Source organism: Archocentrus centrarchus, chromosome 21 (genome assembly GCF_007364275.1).
Source record: "Archocentrus centrarchus isolate MPI-CPG fArcCen1 chromosome 21, fArcCen1, whole genome shotgun sequence".
NCBI classification, from domain to species: Eukaryota; Metazoa; Chordata; class Actinopteri; order Cichliformes; family Cichlidae; genus Archocentrus; species Archocentrus centrarchus.
Window position 1 is genome coordinate 1592741 of NC_044366.1, and position 22212 is coordinate 1614952.

Consider the following 22212-nt stretch of genomic DNA (forward strand, 5'->3'; position numbering starts at 1 on the left):
GAATCTTTGTTTTTAGGTCAGGTTAGAATACAAGCGTGAGAGGTTAGTACAAACCTTTCCATCAGTGTGCGCTCTTATTCTCTTAAAGAACACAGAGATTTTACAGCAGAAACACTTTAGGTGGATAAATGATGGTTTTCTTTTGACGTTCTGACCAGTTTCTTGGTACCAGCACCTCTGCGAGTCCTAAACCATGAAGATCAGGAGGGGAGATGGAGGCTGACGGAGGAACAGTGTGCTGCATTGGTAATAATGTAACCATCTGTTTAAGTTGCCTCTGATGAACTTTAGTGAAGCTCAAGGAGAAGTGTGCTTTCTCAGCTCCAGCTCAGGCTGTGTGATAGACCAATATTATAAAGTCTATCATTTCAAAAGATGTCAGCATCACAGATTAAATCATGTAGCCTGATGCTGTTAGTTTCTTCAGTAAAGCCGTGCTTGCAGCGCTCCTTTATGCTCGCTCTGCAGCAGGACGGGACTGAATAACTAATAAAGTTTGAAGGTGTTCATTAATGCTTCAGTAACAAAATATCCTAAATGTAGCATCCACTTCTATCAGCATGGATTCTTTTGTTTTTCCTGAGCGTGCCTGCAGTGCTACCTGCTGCAGTTTTAAAGTGATGGTGATCTTTCATACTGAGATGCCTGCAGCATGTTTTGTTTTGCCAAAGCTCGGATGCTGACAGGCAGGACGGAGTGGATCTGAATTCCAGGATGGACAAACCTACTGAAATGTCCCACTGAGACGTCTTTGCATTTCCACCTAAATCACACAGCCATTAGTTTCCACCGGTGCCCTCGTCCACTCTGTGAAACACGTGTTAGAAACCCGAGTCTTCCGTGTTGGCGCTCCATCCTCAGGTGATGACTGAATGAGCTAATTTAGCTGGAGCTTCTAATGACTTCTTACAGCGTGCTGATTGGAGCGATATGCCACAGCTGAGTGCATGACTGTCCAATGAAGAGCAGGCGTGTTCACAGTGTCTGTGGATGGAGCGTCGTGTTCAGCCCTCTTTACGGTGTGGATGTCTCATTATTATATTCAAAGAATATAAAATGACTTTATCAATGTCATGTTAAAGAACATAAACTGTCACCAGGGACATGAGCTTTATGTCTTCATACATTTTAGCTGCTTACCCACTTAGTAAGACTGCAGCTCTGCTATTAATACCACAGAGTGTTACGCTGGGTGGATAGTGCTGTGCTAACGGTGCAGCATTAAACTCCACGTTAGCTGTAAGTGACGTGTTTCAGAGGACATCTGTGGATACCTACCCGTGCATTGAATGGAGTGGGTGTGGCTCATAATGGTACCGCCCCTCGTGGTGCCGCATATCAATGGGGATAGGTGTGTGAAAAGTGGGGAAAAGGTGGTGCGCACCTGTGAGAAGAGAAGAGAGAGAAAAGTTAGCATTTCTTAACACAGGTCAGAAAGCTGGAGTACGGTTACTGACGAGTGCCCGCGCCATTTCCAGTAAATAAAACCGACCCCGTCTGTGGCTTTCGCCTGAAGAACTGCGCCTTCATTAACTGCTCTCTCTCCACCCAGCAAGACCAAAGCAAGTTTTACACAACGATGAATGTTGCTTTATGTGTCAGACGAGGAATGCACCAATCTGCCATTTCCTGCCATAAATGCTCTGATGGCTGAATGGAAGTCTCATTAGAACGGCCGGTTTTCATTAATTACTGTCATTACAGCAGCAGATTGCAGGAGGCTTCAGCCCTCATTTCACAAAGCTGGTTAATAATGCTCTCCATGTTTGATGGAGAAGAAGAACCCGGATCCCAGAATGAGTTTAAGGATCCCAGCAGCAAATCCAAACGTTTGTTCACAGCAGTCTGCACACAATCCAGTGAACCTGGGACCACTGAGGTTAAAGGTCAAAGCTCAGTGAGAGCAGATCATTATCTCTGTCTGAGAAGAGCGCTGGCATCAAGTGTCAGGGGGAACCTGGTGTAGTCTCAATGTGATGCAAACATATAAAAACCATTTAAGCCCACGCCGTCAGCACCAGTGTAACCAGTGCAGGAGCGTCTTCCTCACTCAGTTTGAGTCACTAAAGCTTTTGACTCATTTCTCAGCGTTTTGCTGTCATCACAAAGGAGGTTTTTCACCTGCCAGCGTCAGACACTGGTGGATCACAGCAGCTGGAAATAAACTGTTCCTATTTTTTTAGAACATAAATATAATTTGATTGCATTCAGTGTCTGCATTGTTACCGACACCCTCCTGTTTGAGCCGTGCCTCAGGTGTGTAATTCACTTTATCCGGCACTGAAAACGAGGCGTAACAGGACTCTGTGCCTGCAGGCTATGGATAAATGCTGGATGTTGTTTTTAGGTGATGGCGGTTACAAAGGCAGACATTAACCCTGATTGAGTCTTTTGTTACTGCGACTGAAGCAACCATCGTGACGTTGCACCGTCTTGTTCTTGCTTAAGTCTGATTGGATTGCACATGACCGGGGGAGGAGAGGTTCCCTGAAGGCAGCTCTGAACTGTAAAACTTTTGACAGGTGAGGAATTTTTTTTAAGAACATGCATTAATGCTCAGTGATTGTTTCCCCTTTAAAAACAGGCTTTGGATGGGCCTGGTTTTACCGAGGCATTGCCCTAATGGCACTGCTGAAATCCGGGGATTAGTGACTGCAGTGTAGTGCACCCTTATCTCCAATTTTACAGCCCTGTAATTTTATATATAAAAACATTTCCCAGTCATAAGGAAGCAGCAACCTTTGGGGCTAAAAAATGAGGCCAACAAGCTGCTGTTAAAAAAAACAAAACAAAACAACAAAAAAATCCTGCAGTTCCTCTGGTGTCCAGCAGAGGCGCCACAGTGAGTCAGTCCTCATAGACCCCCATGTTAAAACTTCACAGCAGAAATAAACATGTTTACAGCTGATACAGAAACCGCTTTGGTCTCTGTGGATGCTTATTTGGATGCTATTTAATTAATTAGCAGGTATCTGTGTCTGTGTGCTGCTCCAGCTAACTAGCATCAGCTGATAACTCAGAGCTCCTCCCTTTGGTCCAAATATGGTCACTGCAACCAACTCCAACTCACCAACATGCTTAACGAGGCTTTAAAATGTGAGTCAGAGCCGGTGGGTGATGTCCTGGTCGCTAAGCCAGTGTAACACATATTGTGCTACAGTTTTGTAAAGTAAACTTTAAGGATTTTATTTGTTTGAAGAAATTAGCAAATATTTGCTCAAAAACCAAGATGGCTGCAGCCATGCAGCTAAAGCTGAGGCTCCAAAATGGGAGTACATGACATCACACGAGGTGGATATGTGGCTACATCTTTTATATACAGTAAATGACTATAAACTGCCTGTGTTTGAAAACTCAGCTTAAGCCAGCATGTTGCAGGACTGTGGATTTCTAACATGGATTCATACAGCAGTGAGCGAAAACCTGAAGGTCACTGAATGACCCGAGTATAGTGAGAACTGACCGTGAAGACAAAGTGAGTTGTAGAAAGTCGTCTGGTGCCTCCTCTGTGAGCTCAGAAGGCCGAGGGCTCAGAGTTCCCATCAGGGCCTGAGCTGCTGACCCTCCCTCCTGTTTTCAGTGAGACGGTCAGCTTCTGCTTTCCGAGCCAAAACAGGCGCCCAGTAAATGAGCGAGAGCTGGAAAAAAGGAGTTTGAGCTTTGTTTCACAAGTGGAGCCAGAAGTTGGTGCTTTGTGTGAGGGGTGCCCCCTGCTTGTGCTGCCTGGCACATCTCTAGTGGAGAGGGAGGTGCAGCTCCGGGTTTCTTATATTTTCTGCTCTTTTTCAGGGCAGATGTGAACGTGATGAAGTCTTTTCAGATAAGTCCCGGTGTTTCTGCACTAATGCTCGGTCCATTAGACAAAACATGCACAGACTCACTAAAATAACCAGCGCCAAGCAGAAGCTCCAGAGGCTGCACGAAACCTCCCCCGCCCCCTCCCAGGATGGTGCTGCTATATGTGGGGGTGATAAGGGCTGAGCAAGACCTTCCATCACCAAGACAGCTGCATTGTTTGCTGGGCTGCAGGGACAACTACCAACAGGTACATGACTGGGACGATTCACACGCCTCAGCTTCTTGATTTACCGCCCGTCCGTCCCCTTTGGGCACGTTGGCATGTGGGGTTACTCCACCCTGGGCTTCATATCGCCAAAACTGTGAGGAAGGCATTAGCAGGGTCCCAGAAGCACAGTGCCAGGGAGATGGAGGATAAAATAGTCTGAGACAACTTTAGATTTACTTGCACAGTCGGAGCGAACCTTTCACACATTTAGCAGATCTGTGACATCGTGAGCATCATGCTGTTTACATCTCTGCATCCAGCATAACTCACATTATATCCCACAGTACATACCATGGGATGGTGAGCCAGCTCCTTTTATTATGTTGTTCATGGTTAGGGCTCAATGTGCTCAATGTTCCTGAGCATTAAATCTCATATCTACTGATCCGTGTCGTGTAGATGAGGTAAAAGTTTTCTGCTGCTCCTCATGTGTAGTTATGAATGATGCTACAGATTTTTTTAACCCTTTCTTAATAGACCTGCTCGACAAAGATCATCACGTGTTAAAATTGTTTACCAGGGTGGCGCGCCCCCACTGACGCCCCCTGAGAGCAGACACTGAACAAAGTTCCTGCTGAAATATGTTTCATAAAAAACATTTTTCCTGCCATGAAACCGAGCTGGATCAAACCAGGACACACAGGTACGTCTGACCTGTGGTCGTCTCCTCTCGTCTCTCCTAACGTGTTTGTTTTAAAACTGAACAAATCTCTGCCCCCCCCCCCCCCCCCCATGACCCCCATAAGAAGGCTCCACACATGCTAAACATCCTGCCAGGCAGCAGGAAGAGCCCCACATCCACCTTTTTAGTTTGCATCTTGAAATCTCGGTTTGATCTCTCACTAAAAACAATGGCAGGTATTCGATGTGGGCAAAGGCTACGTGGAGACTCGTGACTCCATGTAAGAAGAAGAAGAAGAAGAAGAAGAAGAAGAAGTCCTCTCTCATTATGAGGTCCCAGATTAGGACCACGCTGAAGTGGAGAGTGGAGTGGGTTCATATCTTTGAGGAAGTACTCGGTGATAATAATAATAATACCCTGAAAGGCCAGAGCAGGCCAGGAATAATTTTCAGGAAAAAAAGCTTCTGTTGTGCTTTGATAGAAAGAGGCGGGGGGGGGGGGGGGCAGAGAGAAAGAAGGAAGTGAAGAGCAGAGGAGTAGGAGAGGCGGGGGTGCTCGATTCAGACAGGAAATTCCACTAGAAAAAGTTGGCCTGAGTCCTAACTACACAGCACCGTGCCAACAGCTACACACAAACACTCATGTGCTTGCACACACACTCACAATCACACACACACACACACACACACACACACACACACACACACACACACACACACACACACACACACACACACAGACACTGATTTGTTCTGCAGTTCGGTGTCGGTGAGCAGCTGAGACAGACGTGTCACTCAGAGGTTCAACAGAACTGCCTTTTTTTAAACACACACACACACACACTGCTGCAAGTGCTACGCTCAAGGTTAATAAAAAGTGTGTGTTTAGCCTAATCCGGGAATCCTGCAGTACACACACAACATGAAACCTGCAGGTTTAGTTTGCAAGACTTCGCTTCCTCTAGGGCAGTGCATGGGCGAATGATGGCGACAGAGGGATTAGAGGCTTACAGGAGAGCACGAAACCACTGCCATGTATGAAAGGAAGTCTTAACAGGGTGGCTCTTTACTTTTAACAGCCCCGGGGAGGGTAAACTGATAGCTTTTTTTATTGATAGGGGGATTCTGGGCAGAAGGTAAGTGGATTAGGCCAGTGGTCTCCATAATGACATGAGATGGTTTGAGCGGAAATTCATTAGTCCCTGCAAACTGCTGCTAAGTCTGTATATGTTATGATGTACACATCAAACACTCGCTGCTTTCCACAGGTTTGAGTCAGCGCTGTAACTTTATCATGGAACATCAGGATACTTCAGATATGAAGTATCATAATACTGCTGTACTGCAGGCGTTTTATTTACACAGTTCTGCTCATTGGGATCAGATAATATGGAACATTTGACAGATTCAGTTTAGACTCTAATGACAAATCGATTTGTAATAAAGCTGGTTAAAGAAGTACAGACGCGCTCACAGGTCGGTCAGACCACAGTATCAGCTGATACTGACCTGCACACAGGTCAGCAGGGCTGGGACATCTCAGAGATATCAAGTTTTACCTTTATTATGCTAATAAGGTTATTCATACAGATGCTAAAATGTAATCACACAGCATTTGTTTATAACTGAAGTGGAGAAATTCTTGGGTGTATTTGCCGGGGGCAGTGTAGCAGGAGGGTGACACTGTGCTGTGCAGGTGAGGCTCAGAGCAGAGCTGCTATGAGAGGAGCCAGGTGAGGAGTTTCAGGCTGCTGGGAGGATGCACGGAGCAGACTGAGGACAGATTATATCTCTTGGCTGGCTTAGCAAAGCCTCAGTGTCCCCCCAGAAGAGCTGGAGGAGGTGGCTGAGGAGAGGGGGGGTGTGGGCATCTGTGCCCTGAGACTGCTGCCCCCGTGAGCTGAACCCAGATCAGTGTGAGAACATGGATGGATAACTACGATGAAGGTGGACATTCACTGATATTCTTATGATGAACTGTGTGCATGTGAGTGAGAGGTTAAAATCTTAGCAAGTCTGTTGCTGTAAGAGCCGTGAACCTGTGTTTATGTCTCATTGCCATGACACCCCCGCCCCCACATGTGCTGAATCTCCTCGCCCAGACCGCTGCAGCCTCTGCTCCTGTCCCGGCCTGTTTACAGATCCCTCTCAGGCCCAGCTGGCTCCTCTCTGCTGCGATTAGTCTCTGTCAGCTCAGCACGTCTGCCTCGGCCAATCACTCCTCAGTCTCAGCTTCAACCCCGTGAACCCACCACCACTACGATCCATCACCTGGGCTACAAGGTGCTGCACCGCCTCCCCTAATTGTTCTAAAGGCTGAGCGCTGCCAGGACCTTACCTCACCTGGGTTGCCATTAGCTGCTGAGCTAATGTCCCTTTAGTGTGAAAGAGGTGCTGAGGGAAACAGAGTGTTTCTAAAGAACAGCAGCAGCATTTTTTACCCTCTGCTCACTGAGACTGACGCTGGACACAACTACGATCGGCATCACTGGGCCTGAAGCTTGAGCTTTAGCAGGGTTTGGTGTGTCCTGTGCTAATGTAAAGGTAGCATGCGGAAGACCTCTCTGTGAAGACTGATGAGGTGTCGGGATAATCAGCTTCCTGTACAGACCTCTGATTTATTGCCTTGCCACTTCAGAGCACAGGTGTGAGGCGGATCAGGTAATTAACACACCGGGTTTGTTGCTGTTGTGGTGGTCGGGAGGATGTAAGGAAAACTGGAAGGCCCTGTAAATGTGTTTAACATCCAATGGAGTGATATTGACATAATGAGGTGCCGCAGCCACCTTTCCTGCTTTTCTCACTCGTCTAAAAGTGTGTTTATGTGCGACCTCAGTGCAGTCCAAACAGCATTAGTGAGCACCAATCACGCCAAGTCACTTCAGATGGCAGGAACTGGCAGGAAGTCTTCCTCTATCTCCCATGAGCCCTTTAACCTCTCATACACAGCTGACAGAGAAGCTGCCAGTTCACACAAAGACTGTCCTCAGTGCTCCTATGACAGCATCCTTTACGCAAGCTCAGCGCCCCCCCTCCCTGACTCATGAACTGGGCTTTCTTCTTTAAAGGAAAGAAGGGGAAAGGCAGAGGAAGTGCCCAAAACGGCACACAATGTGTGGGAGAAGGAGGCAGCGGACATCAATCTATAGCCATCCCAGCTGGGGTTCACCCTGAGGTGAGGTGTCCCCCCCGGGTAAGCTGCTGGGAAGTACCTCTTGGACAGACCTGGTCTCCATCAGACTGAACTGCCTGTGGTGTTCAGGAGGGACGCACACTTCCCCTCACTGAGGACACAGATGGCCTCAGACTCTTAAAGGCCAGAGGTAAATGATTTCAGAGGAATAACTCATACTGCGGAAAATGTTTACATCCATCAGCATGGAGGTTTTATTAAATAAACCACTGATATCCATTAGTTTCACTGAGACATTAATAGCAGCAAAGTTTACAACTGCTCTAAAAGCAGGTGGGTCATTTCAGAGTGGGCTGCAGGTCACAGCCGTCGTCCCCCCACTTTGCCTTAATGCATGTTTGCATTACGAAGCTCCACAGTCCACAGAATCCACCGTACTGTACTTAACCCTCTCACTGAATGACTTTAAACACCTTCTGAATGAAGGTTGATAATGTTCAGGTCGAACACTCCTGTGGGGTCAGGGGTGGGTTTGCTTTTAGTCACGTGTTAACAAGGAAGTTTCATGGAGCTGGAAATGAAGTCTCATACGTTTGTTTACAGCTTTAACATTTGGACGTTCCAAACATCCAACCTAAAGAGGTGGATGTTAGCGTAACCTAAACCTCCGGCACTTAGCCGTAGATGGGTGGATGCTGAGAGGCTAAAAACAAGATTTTGAAGAAGCGAAAAGCAACACAGCTGAGTGCTGCTGGTTCATAACACAGGGATGAGACTCTTAAGTGCCGGCCCCGGCGCTCTCAGGTCAGCTATCCTGATAAGATAAAACATTAAGGCCGGGCTGTTTATACACGTAGACGTCCAGGATCTCATAAACCCCCCTCTCGTCTGGCCTCTTACTTCGGGGCAGGATTCAGCGTGGAAACTCTGTGAATTGGTTTTAAAGCACTAACAAGAAACAGCTGTGAAGGAGGTCAGAGAGCCTCGACTAAACAGATCGCCTCGCAGGTGATCCCTCCCCCCACAGCCCGGTAATGGTGCTCTTCCTCTGTTTGTGAGGTGGCCCTCGTTTCAGGGTCCTCACCTTAGAAGAAACAAATGCAGCAAACAGGGTCGTCCTAAATTATAATCAATATTCAACAGATCGTTCAGAGTGTCTCTGTAACATTGTAACTGGCTCATGAGCCGAGCACAAACACAACCAGCATTGTTTTAAATGACTGAACTGTTTCTGAATATGACCAAGTGATTCACATTCTCTGATTAAACGGTCCAAATGAACACCCCCGGGTCAGCAGTGACCCCTCCGGGGTTAGAGGGCTTCTGCCTATTTGGGACATCTAAATGGAAAACTGTAATGCCAAAATGTTAGCTCTCATATAAAGTGCAACATCTTCTAGTTTCTGAATATTTGCCCAGTTAGCGTCTGACCCTAACCCTGAATAGGTCACTGCTGAGCTGCCTTTGGATGACGGGGTCATTAAACGGCCTGCAGGTGCCACCTCTTCCCTTCAGCACTGTTGGAGGGTTTTTCTTGAGCCCATCTTTCTGTGAATCATTCTCCACGTGCAAACACTTTTAGATTTTAAAGGCATTACATTATCAGTGTTAGATATCAATCAGTGGTTCAGATCTCCTCCCCATAGAGAAAGTGATCAAACGGCGTAATGGCACTTGCATCTCTCCAGTTGTTCTGCAGCCTGGAGGCCAGTTTATATGTTTACTTGGCCTTAATGGAAGTATGGAAGCCAAATAAACAAGAGGTCCTATGAGTAACACATGTCCCTTTCATCAGGGCCTCGCTGCCAACGGGCTCGAGCCGTTTACAAAGGAGCGAGGGGGAGGTTGATCCATGTTAGTCCGCCCGTCTGTCTTCAGTGGATTATACACGGGCAAATGGAAAGGGCATCGAGCCGAGTGGTGGGAAGCTCAACAGCGAACGCAGAAAGCAGACGTCCCACGGGGGAAACAACACTTGAGTTTGTGTACATATCGGAGAAAGTTTGTGTTTTTTCCGCAGAGCTCTACTTGGAATCCTGAGCATCTTTGATTGTGTTGCTGTTTGCGTGTGCACACACGAGTGTGGTTTGTGACAGCTGACAGGCGAGTAGATGAAGGCTCCAGAGACGGGAGTGAGTGGCCAGGACATTACTCAGCAACAACAAACAACAGCTCTCAAGATAAGGCATCATTTGTCACCAGGGCTGCACTGACAGCAGCGCGCATTGTGCGATAAAATTAGCCAACACGGCGCTTCCCCTGTGTGACACTGTGAGAGTTGAGTCACGGCGGGGTGAGCCTGCAGGGGAATCTCCTTTATCTGACAAACACCTTTATGGATGCAGACGGGAAGGACTCTCAATCATCAGGAAGTGGCTCCACAGTTTGTAACTTTAGGACACGAGGAGCGTTCCTCTGGGACGGGAAGTATCAATCCCATTTCAGTCTAAGTTATTATGGAGTAATAACAACAAACAGGGAGGTGAATTAACCATTTGTTTTATTTTTATTTTGTCCTTAGTAAAATCGGTTTTTCACACTTCCTTGTTTATAGTTAAACCAATTCCCAGTGGGAATGTGCCCACTGTGACCACAGACCTCCACTGAGTGGAGCCTGAGTGGAGCCCCTGATGCTTCAGCTGCTGTTACTCTGCAACACATTTCCCCACAAGGCCTGCAGACTCAAACTCGCAACCTGGGGGATCATCCAGTTAATCTGGATTTCCACAAAAACTACATTACAAAAAAAAAAAAAAGAAATCCGGGGTCACCCAAAGCCGAGCTGTAGCTGCTAATAGGAGTGCACACTGCCATGTTTGGAGTACTGCCTGGGAGTCGACTGAGACTCCATCGCTAAATTTTGTTCACACAGTCCTTGAAGCAATCTTAACAGCATAGTAAACATGTCGGGGGGTCAGAGCGGGGCGCACACGTGTTCAGTGCCGCGGTGGCAAAAAGAAACACTGATTCAGGCTGGACACACACACCAGTCTCAGCTCAAACCCACACACTTTTGCACCACCTGAACTCAGGAATTGGCACAGTGTCGTTACAACACTGACCATAAGCCCCCCCCCCCCCCTTCCCGGGCCCCAATTTCTTTTGGCTTCTTTATTTCCTGTCATGTATCTGTTCCAATGGTGGATGTTGATATTAAACATGGTCAAAGTTTCTAATAATGGGGTCAGCGGGAGTACATGTAATCCCTGTGAGCTCGAAACAGTTTCATCCTGGCTCCATGTGATGTCACAGAGAGAGGAACTCCCTAATATGGTCAGCCCTGGCTGAGAGCACCACCCATGTGCTGCTAAACCTTCGAAGGCGGCTTTAAAGGGGACGACTCGTTTGAACCATCAAGCAAAAAGGAACTGACTTTTAAATTGATCCACTGGATTCCTATTGGTATCCTTCACCCAGCATCTGGACTGCATTGTGGTTTCACTGAGTCAAAAATAGACACATGTAACCTTACAGTGTTTCAGTGAATATGTCAAAACATGCAAATGTCAAAATCAAACACGCAGCTCCACAGTGAGTGGAAAGTTCAAGGCTGCTTTGGTGGAGAACTGGTGATGACAGCCATGTGATCGAGCAGTTGAAGATAAAGAACGCGGGTTCTGAACTTTCTAAAGCTCTCGTGTGTAACCTGAATCTACAGGAGATGCAGGCCACTTAGCTGTGACTGTGGAAAAGTTATCATGTATAGAAATGTAATCTCAGACTGACAGACCTTACATTCTCAGGATAAAGCACTAAATTCAAAAGCTAAATGTAATTTAAAATTCAGTTTAAGTGCTTTTTTCATAAAGGATCCCTTTAGTACACATCTGTAACATATCTGATAACATATAAGGATGAATAGAACATCTACTGGCCTATTCCAGCTTTTAGAGACATTTCTGTGTTTATTTATTTTTAAAATTTTCTCAAACTTGGTGGCATTAAACTCAGAAACAAGAAGTTAATACCTGAAAATAATGTAGCTAGCTCCTGTTTTAGCTTTAGCGTCCCCACATCGGCGCCTGGGAGAAATACCAGGACTCTGCAGCTGAGCGCTCCCTGATGTTCAGCCAGCTGGTAACTTGTAAAGTTAATAGTGCCGTGACACTGTGAGTCCTTCCTTTTTGTTGTTGTGAGTCAGTGGAGAGCTACACTCGGCAGTGTGAGTGGGACCTGGCATCGTGCGGTTACATAAGTGCTGCAGAACAAAGTGTGGACGTCTGCGTTCACGTGTCCGGCAGGCTACCTCAGGCCAGACTAGCTAAGCTAGCTGCATGTTGCTAGTTTTATCACCAGCTCTGTGTTCACTCGCAGGCTGCAGGTCGTCCTCTATTTAATGGCTTTCTTAACATCCCTCAGCCAATAATGATCCCAGACAGGTGATACTTTGACCCTGTCCAGAGATCCAAAGTCAGGATACCTTGGCCTCTGCTACTTTCATTTTTGACCCTTTTCTTTATTTTTCTCTTGAGAATAATGGCTTCGTTGCGGGTGTACCGTGTTGAAGCCTGACACCATTATTTGTGACACAGATGTTTAAAGCAAAGCCATCATATCATAGAATCACTTTTATACTGTAATTTAAATCTCTGCTGCATTGTTACAGCATACAAACATTTGGTTGGCCATCCTTGACTGGACTGTAGCGCAGTCTGTCATTGAGCCCACATGCAGACTGAATCAGTGCTGGAGAGCTTCCATCAACATACAAAATGAAACATTTGGGGAACAAATTTAAGAGTCTGGCAGTCAGATGTTGTTACTGAGAGCACAACGTGGTGATAACGGTGGCATTTCATCAGGCCTTGATGTTTAGGAGGGCTAAAATAAGACGTTCTAATGTAGGAGAGTCTTAGTGATGGCGCAACCGAGCAGCGACATAGTGAAACAATTACAGTGTGGACTCGAGCCAGACTCCAGACTCCAGACCTAATGCAGGGCAAACTGTTGTATGCTTATCTTGACTTGATCCAAAAAGGGAGGGCCTGCTAAATTCTCTTTACCGTCTGTTTCCAGATATAAATTCCATTTATCATAATGAGAAAGTGTTATTTGATACCTTCTAAAAGAAATCTGCAGAGGGAGTTGCTGCTAAGTGTCCATGAACGAAACAGAGTGCGCACACACGGACTTATTTTATCGGTCCTTTCGTTTGGGTTTCCCTTCAGTAAGCCGGAGCCTGGCGTCTTGAGCTGGAGATGTGCCTTTTTACAGTTTGATCACGGCGGCGTTTGTTTTTCCGGGCCCTTGATTAGAAAGCATTTTCCCTTTGCTCCGCTTCAAAGCCCTAATATAAAAGCACATTGAAGTTTTAACAATCCCTGCCTGGCTCTTCATAATGATCCACATGTGGTACAGTTGTGATCTTCATCGACCGACCCATGCTCACTGTGGGGAAAAGGGTGCCACATGCTGCCACTGTATTATTCTTAATCTACTTTTACAGGCGCCACATTAAAGTTCACAACAAACATCGTGAGAAGAGACGCCACATGCTGAGGTTTGGGTGCGGGGGAATGAATCATGACTGCGGCACAAGGCCATGAAGACAGCGGTGAATTTGGCAGCTTCACTAATATCCAGTGTGTTTCTTTCCAGTGCCTACTAGTTCTCACCCATCCCTGATTGTGTTTGGCCCAAATGTTGCCTATATTTGCAGTTTTTTGGACCGCATACTCAGCCTTACATCCACCTCATACGGGGCAAATGTCAGGTGGTTGTTGCATTTGGGTAATGAAAAATTTTTTTACGGGTACATCTGGCCCATACAACACTTTCCAGTGCTGTAACTGTGCTGAGTATGGCATAAGTAGCCCAGATTTGGCCCAAATGCTGTCCAGGTCCTCTCTAAACCCAGCAATATTTCCAGACTGTTACATACCCTGCACGTCTCTCTTTCTACCCCCAAACTGGTAGCTAAAGGGTTAGTCTGTGATTCTTGCAGAACTCCCAGCTTCATGGGGCATACAGTATTCATTATATCTACAATCCATTCTACAGTGTGAGCCCACACAGCAGCGGCGCTGAGGCATGCATTCATTCCTGAGATGTACCATGTCACGAAAAAACACCACTGTCCTATTTCTGTCCATCCAGCATCAGAACCATTTGACACTCCGGCAGAGCTGTGAATTTTTTATATTCCCCCATGGATCGGTGATAGCTCCTCTTCTTCTTGTGTGGTGCTGTGAGTGTCACAGCAGACAAGGAGAAGCATTTATTAGAGTTAACATGAAGATAACTTTTCAATGCATGACGCGGCCTGGAGAAGAAGACGGACTGTGTTTCAGGACACATTAGATCTTAAGGCTAATGTCCTGCACAGAAAAGTCTTTGGCTAAAATGTCCTGAGTTTACCTGTTGAGGGTGTATTCAGCCACGCTAATGCAGAAGCAGCTTGAATCTGGTATAGAAGACGTCAATATTCAGGTTCATGCCCTTCTCATTCCCAGGATGGTCAGTTCTACCGTTCTGTCGAAGCTGATGGAGCATCTGACTGGATCCAGCATTAACATGGATGGCAACAGCCTAACAGCCATGAAGACTGGTCAGAGAACGTCACCGTTAGTGTGAGGTTTGGTGTTTTTACTCACTGCTTAGTGTCATTATGGCTTCTTTGGTCAGGTGTAGGCACCTAAACTAACTTGACTGGGTTTATAAAAAGATCATCATTTGGTTTAAGCTCATAACCTTCACCAGGTCACCAGTGACTCATCCAGGGTTAGTACTGGGCTGCAGAAACTAGATGATGATACCTTTAATGGAAGTTTAATACGTTTCTTTTCGCAGTGCCGTGCTTTAGTTAATCCAGTTTGATGCTCCAAATAGGTGAAACTACACCTCTGTAAGGGGTGGGTGTTAGCTGAACTCAGACCCTGCAACTAACCCTAAATGTGTTGCTGTTAGGAGGTTAAAATACACCCCTTTCACAATATTAATTTTAAACACGACAAAATGATGTTAAAAAGCACCCATTGAAGCACCTAAATGTGCTAACATGGAAATGAGCCTGGGCTCATAGTTTTAGTGTTTCATGCACGTCTGATGGAACAGATGCTCTTCGATTTTGATCGACCCAACAGGAGCACATTGTACTCTCACTGTCAGCCAAACCTGGAGAGCCAGCGAGCCATAAGCCAAGTTTTTCTACCATACAAAGACTCTATTTTAAGCAAACCACTCCACCACAGGGCCTATAGACACAGGCCTATGTTTCTATAGTGATACCCAAGCCCACACCATCTGATCTCCCCCGTCAGACCACCACTTGTCAGCTCCTATTAGGGCTAGTGGTTGCCTCTGCTTCATGTGGTACCCATCACCCCAGACCATGAGGCAGCGATAGGGTTCGACTGCTGCAGCACCGGGCCCCGGGGATACTTGGTCCACTCAGTCCTGGGATCACCTCAGGTTATATGTGCTGTGTTATGACAGCCTAATGGTGCTAGTAACTGTGCAGCAGCAGAGCGAGGGGGAGACAGAACGTTAGAGAGTGGACAAAGACAGAGGTGGATGTGCTTCCAGATGTTTGGGTTTCATCAGGAACACAGATTAGTGGTGTTGCACTGGCAGCTATCAAAGAAATAAAGATCAGAATATGTTAGAAGTTTTAATATTAATAAAGATTTGGAATATGTTAAAAGTCAGGAGTGGTCGGCGTTTCATTGAGGATGTTCAGCTTATAGTTTAAAGAGTTTGTGGTTTAAGTTGTTTCTTTTTATCAGAAACTTTGGAGGAAAAATATTTTTCAGAGCATTTTTGGTGAACATGAGACTACAGAAACACTCCTGTCCGACTCCCAGCTCGGCCAACACAAACTGCCGTGTGTAAAAAAATATGAAGCCACTAGTGTGAACCAGAGTTAAGCTAAAAGGCCCCATACTCTCTCACAACCCTGTAAAATTACTGCAAATAATTCATAAATATTCAGGCCGATTTTGCGAGCTTCTCTGGTGTCCTGTCTGTGTACGATGATGATGTGAGTCACCTATAATGAAAGCCTTGCATTATTGTTTTTGCTCCATCTGCCCTGCAGTCATGTTCTGGGGCAATTACAGCGTCTCCACGGCTGTGACAGGCTGTCGAGGCTAAACTTGAACCAGTCAGGGTAACACAGACGCACTGAACAGAATCACCAACAGGCTGCTCCATTAATGCACACCTGCAAAAACAGCTTCACTGCTGCTGAATGAGCTGCTCAGTGTGTCTAAGAAAGCTGTAATATGCCCAAAATATGCTTTTAAAAAAGGGCTTCACACTCACACGGCCTCCTGAGCAGCACTAGCTAATGGCAGCTTAAAAATCTACTCCACTCCTCATTAGCATCAACAGCCAGATCACAGACACCTGAACAGGCTACAGCAATAAGGTGGATTCATAAAGTATTTTGCTAGTGAGAAAGCTAGCTTACTAAGCTAGCTTAGCGTTTGATATCTAGCAAAGCATCTGCCTCGGGGGTGAGCCAACATCTTCTGATATTCATTAGAAGAACGCTGGTGTTAATTAGTGGAACCTCTTTTTTCCCCAAACATGAACGTGGCAACACCAGGATCTGCATCAGCTTCAGGGATCAAACCTTAGACTGTGTGACACGTGCAGGTGCCTTAAACCTGAGTTCTTCCTCATGAACCAACAGGCAGCCAATCAAAGATCACGAAGTTCATGTGAAAGCAGCACTCAGTCACTCTGTGACCTCCATCAACACTTTCCTGATGACTTTATGAACTGCATGAATGGCAGATGATTAATTACATGATTAATAACTGATCCTCTCTCTGTTTCAGCTCTAGTTTGCGATGCCGTCAGCCCTGCTGTCTTTCAGGGACGTCAGGATGTGTGTGAAAATGTGTTGATATTAATCAAACTCCATAAAACGTTTGTCACTTCAACTTAAACTGCACTGAAAATATGTGAAAAAATAAACCATGTGTGGATTTGTTCAGACTAAATACACAGCTTAATGACGTGTTGATGGATAGCTTTGCAGCATCCATATATTTCACCCTCCTTGGAACATTTATAGGTTAGGTCAATATTTGCTCATGTCTGTCATTATGGTGTATGATTCAAGCACCCAGTCTGGATGTTAATTGCTTTGCTTGTCATGTAATGGCGTTTGCATTCAGTTTTCCAAAGGTTGGGATGATTTTATGAAGTGATTTCCAGTCTGTAAATGGTAAGGGACCCCATGGTTTTGGCAACCTGAGCCGTCCCCCTCTCAGCCCTCATTCTTTGGGCCGAGACGCCTGGAAGTCTGCGCCAGTCGAGCTCGTCTGGCCTCACGGGAAGGAAATATTACCTGGAGCGCAGCGTTAATTGGAAAGTGCCCAGACACCCTTGAGTGCTAATGAACAGGCAAAATGGCCACAGCGAAGAAAAGTGAGAAACCCAGCCTGAGAGCAGGGGAAGGAGAGGGGGTCGAAAACTCACGAGGCTCTCTGTGAGCCCTCAGCCTCTGTCCGAGGCTTACGGCTACTTCCTCCTCGGTAATAAGGGGTTATCCCCCCGCACAATGGAGAAATTAAAGTGTAAAACCTCGCAAGGCAAATTACAGCTTTTCCTGGGAGTTAGAGGAAGTGTCTTGATATGTAAACAATACCCCCTCTTCAGCTGAGTACCCTCTCGCTCTCTCTTTCTCTCTTCCTCTGTCACCCCCCTCACCCCTTCCCCGTCCGCCTCCCTCTTTGTTCCGTGGGAATTTCAGATGGGCCAGATTCTCCCTAAGACTACAACTGCTGAATAAAGAGGATTTACAGTACCTGCATCGCTGAGGCATCTCAAACCTGTTCCGCCAAAGCTAACAGTTTCAGCTGCCTGAGGTTAACTTCCTGTGCACTTAATAAAGACAGGAAGGTCATCACGATTCCAAAATTATTTGTTCAAATCAATAATGTATTCAAAAAGCAGTGATTAATGCCTGCTGTGCATCAGTGTGCCCAATGAAGACGCTCCATCACTCTCTCTTCACTATCTTATAGTTCATACATAACTTTCTGTGCAGCTGTATATTGCAGTAATAACGTGGTTAAAATCCACTGACTTACAAACAAACTAAATTAAAGCAGTACGGGGAGTGTGTGAGACCGCTCTGTGTGGGTGCAGCGGGAATTAAATGAATGCAGAGGCTACAGAGACTCGAGCTCAGTGCTTGGTTAAGCCAGCAGCAGATAGGCCGATGGTGATGTGGTGGGGGCTAAGCTAAAGGACCAGCACACAGGACTGTAATTTAACCTGCTTAACATGGATTTATACCAGAGCATAACTGTCCTGTATGAGCAGATATGAAGCGTCTTTTACAGAACATACTGCAAAGAAAAAATGATGCTCAGATCAGTGCGGCTTCAACTCCTCTTAGTACTGTGTGCACAGTACTGTGGGTGGAGCACAGTTTAATGAATGATTATGATGAGTGCATGGCATAATCTCATATTTTTAAGAAGAACGTAAATAATTAATAGCTTTTATTCCCGTTAATTATTCCCACAGAAACACAGCACATACTGTATACTGCACATCTGCAAACACCATAGATCAGACTTCAGACATCTCTGCACTGGACTGTACAGCTCTGTATATGTTCCTATATCCTTTTTTATTTTCCATAGTTTCTTACCCTTTGTTATACTTTCTTAAAATACTTCCTCCCATGTAAACGGTCTCTGTGGATTTCTGAGTGTATTTGTGAGGCAGCGTGGACTCGAGCAGTGCAGTGAAATCTTTGGGCTGGAGAACAGCACGACGAAGGCGGTCAAACAGGCAGACGGGACCTTTTTCCGGCTCTGCAGTGAACATGTCTGAATTCGCTGCTGTCAGGGGATGACCCCGCTTCCCTTTGAAGCCCGAGCCAGGAATTCTCGGGCTTAGCTAACACCATCAGGGGAAATCACCTGGCAATCCAAACACAACAGCCTCACACACTATACTAACACACACACACACACACCTAATCAACAGTTTGCAAATGAGCGTTTATTGAGCTGAAGGCTGTGTGTGTGTGTGTGTGTGTGTGTGTGTGTGTGTGTGTGTGTGTGTGTGTGTGTGTGTGTGTGTGTGTGTGTGTGTGTGTGGGTGTGTGTGTGTGTGTGTGTGTGTGTGTGTGTGTGTGTGTGTGTGTGTGTGTGGTATATCTTTGTATAACATTACATTTGCTCTGCAGAGGTAAGTCGTGGGATATTTTCAGTGTTTTCTAAGAGTTAAAAAAATGGCTCAGAACATCGTCCATGTGTCATACATGTACCACAGCGTCCTGTGCTGCCTTTACATGGTTTTTACTGGTTGTAGTGTATTTAATTGTGGAAACAGATTGTTAAGCGTACGATGTCCACGACAAATTTCCCATGGGGACAATAAAGTATATATCTAATCTAATCTAATCTACAGGGCTGAGAGGCACAGAAAAAGATGTTTTTAGGCCGGTTACTCGGTGTGTGCATCTCTGTATTTCCTACTAAAGCAACAGGTGAGACGTCGAGGGCCCTCACAGGAAGATTAATATAAAAGAAAGTGATTTTCTCGGTTAAAGTGGTTTAAAATGTTTAAAATAAAAACTGAGCAGTTTGGGATCGACGAGTTTCTTTCAGTGTGTCACCTGTAGTAGGTGCCAATAGGCCACACCCCCAAGCAGAAGCACAGACTGAAGCCATGTCCTGCTGTGCTCGCAGAATCAGAATCAGACTTGATTTAAGTGACCTCTGTATTCGCTGCCTTTACCTGCCATCAGACAGGAAGTGAAGCCATTGTACTCAGAGAACATGCATGTTGTTCATCTCCTGCTGCACTGATTGGTTACCCACTGAAGTCTCACCGAGTAGAACAGCAACTCTCATTTTGCTGTTTTTGTGCGCAGAGCCTGGAGGCTTTAAAGAGAGTGTGTCGTTTGAACTTTAACAAGTGCAATTTTAACATTAAGTTATTGTGTAAGTTGAAACTCGGACACTCAGGGATGTGTTGGTGCTCTCCCTGCTGTGGGTGTGAAGTGAAAACCATCACTTAAACACATGAACGGCTTCGAGCTGAAATGTTATCAAGGATAACGTCTGGATCACTTCTGAAAACCTGAGTCTATTATAAATTATCCATATACTGCCCAGCCCCTGCTGCTTCTCTACTTTTTCCATCAGTTGTAATATTTTTTCAGTGCAGCTCATGTGTTCCCTCAGCAGTGGTTTTTGAGACTCTGAGTTTGCCAGATGACATTTAAGATCCTCTGAGTCTCAGGTTACATTTTAAATCTTCACAGCACCCCCGCTGGTGTGTAATTTTCACCAAACCGATGAATGACACCGTGACAGCTTCGCCGAGATCTGCCCTGCTGTACGTATGACTTGTACACTGAGGCAATTGAAGCATAAAGTGCCAGGTTAGCAGACCAAAGGGAGGGACGTGTGTCATGTTTGGGTGTGTTAAAATGAGAAGAATTTAAGATTCAAATCTCAGACATCCTGTTTCTAGAAACAGAGTGGACGCATTTAGCCAGGAATACCACTCAATCATGTGTCGCTACCAGCTGTTGGAAAACGACTGACTTTATTCCTGCATTTTTCCTGCAGCTGGATGATGAATGACATTACAAATTAGTTTTCCATATGGCAGCATTTTGTTTGCTTTTTTTGTTCGAAGGGCCATGACAACCATCCAGGGGCCTCATGACAGGCTTAGCTGTGATTACAGAGCGGTGTAACTAATAGAAGTGCAGTCCTGAAGCACTTTCTCACAAAGAATGAGATGTTTCAGTAAACGGATGCTTATAGCTGGTAGGAAATATTTACAAATTATGGCTTTTTTTTTTTAATCTTAGAGTAAAGAAGGCTACATGAAGAACTGTACATTAAAACCAGCCTCCAGCTGGGATTCATCTACTGTTCTACATATAACACAAATGAAGTTCAGCTTATTAGCGTTCCATCATGTGACATCATCTCAGTTTCATCTCAGAAGTAGGTGGACACACTGGGAAACATATTTGCTTTTGCTCCTGTGTAAGATGAACAGATTGAGCTCAGTCTCAAGACTCAAGTCAAGACTTGTTTAGATTAGCTTAGCTTAAAGACCGAAGGTACTGAAGAACTGTTGAGATTATTGAAGACCTTGTAGGTGAGGAGAAGGATTTTAAATTCTATTCTAGATTTAACAGGGAGCCAATGAAGAGAAGCCAATATGGGAGAAATCTGCTCTCTCTTTCTAGTCACTGTCAGTACTCTAGCTGCAGCATTTTGGATCAGCTGAATATATTTAATATGTGCATTGAAGGACATATCCTGGTCAAAAATGAAAAAAGTAATGCCATCCAGAGTAAGTATCTGGTTAGACACCATGTTTCTAAGATTTGTGGGGCCGAGAACAAGAACTTCAGTTTGATCTGAATTTAGAAGCAGGAAATTAGAGGTCATCCAGGCCTTAATGTCTTTAAGACATTCCTGCAGTTTAACTCATTCATGTGTGTCATCTGGCTTCATTGATAGATAAAGCTGAGTATCATCTGCATAACAATGAAAATTGATGCAATGCTTTCTAATAATACTGCCTAAGGGAAGCATGTATAATGTAGTTAAAATTGGTCCTAGCACAGAACCCTGTGGAACTCCATAATTAACCTTAGTGTGTGAAGGAGTCAAAAAAATGTATATTTTTCCCTAGCGACCATAAGTTGCCAGGGGGGTCATCGACCGTTCTCTAGGCCTGTGTGACTGGAGCCTTACTTATATCCAATGGAAGTAATGGAGTTACAATGAAACACTAGTTTTTATGAAATTAGAAAAATATGAAAGTGATTTGATTTACAGCAGTTAAATCTACGCTGTAGCCTCACACATCTTCCCAAAAATGTACACAGTCACAGTGAAGAGTACAGTGAAGAGCAGTAATATGCAGGGGAAACAAAACATATTGATCAGAACAAAGATAATACTCACTAACTCCATGCTAGTATGTAGATAAGGAAGTACCCCCTCCCAAAAAAACCCCAAATATGAATAGCTTTTACTGTGACTCAGTTTACTGTCCCTGATTCTGGATTCTGGAGAACAATAAAAACCATTCTGGTAGCTTAGGGTTGGAGTTGGTGTCCTCACCAATGATTACTTAGACCTCAGCAGTTAAACATAATGTAACAGGCTAATGCAGTAGCTAGTAAACCAGTGTAAACAGGCAGATTTTCAAAGCTCTGATCATTCGTGTGCAGACTCGGCCGGTTATTCTGAATTGTGAATCCCACAGCCGGTTAATAGTGACCAGTGGATAATGATTTTTATGATACTTTTGTCCACTGTTGACACAGATGTCCACTCATTTTGCTGGTTGCCCAGATTACTGCCACTCATCTGAATCCTGTCCTTGAAATGAGGCCGCTGGGGGCGGCCAGAGTCGTGGCTGCACGCTCCGTCTGGAGGAAGAT

The 22212-nt window shown here is 45.3% G+C and overlaps 1 protein-coding gene across 2 annotated transcripts in view; it reads right to left on the minus strand.

Moving 5' to 3' along the window:
- The window catches only part of gli2a (GLI family zinc finger 2a), a 79962-nt gene that overhangs the window by 33017 nt on the left and 24733 nt on the right, over positions 1 to 22212 (minus strand). For both annotated transcript variants that reach the window (XM_030758890.1, XM_030758891.1), the window contains one exon: positions 1279 to 1384. In XM_030758890.1, coding sequence (XP_030614750.1) covers positions 1279 to 1384 — 106 coding nt within the window. The remainder of the gene's footprint in view (positions 1 to 1278; positions 1385 to 22212) is intronic.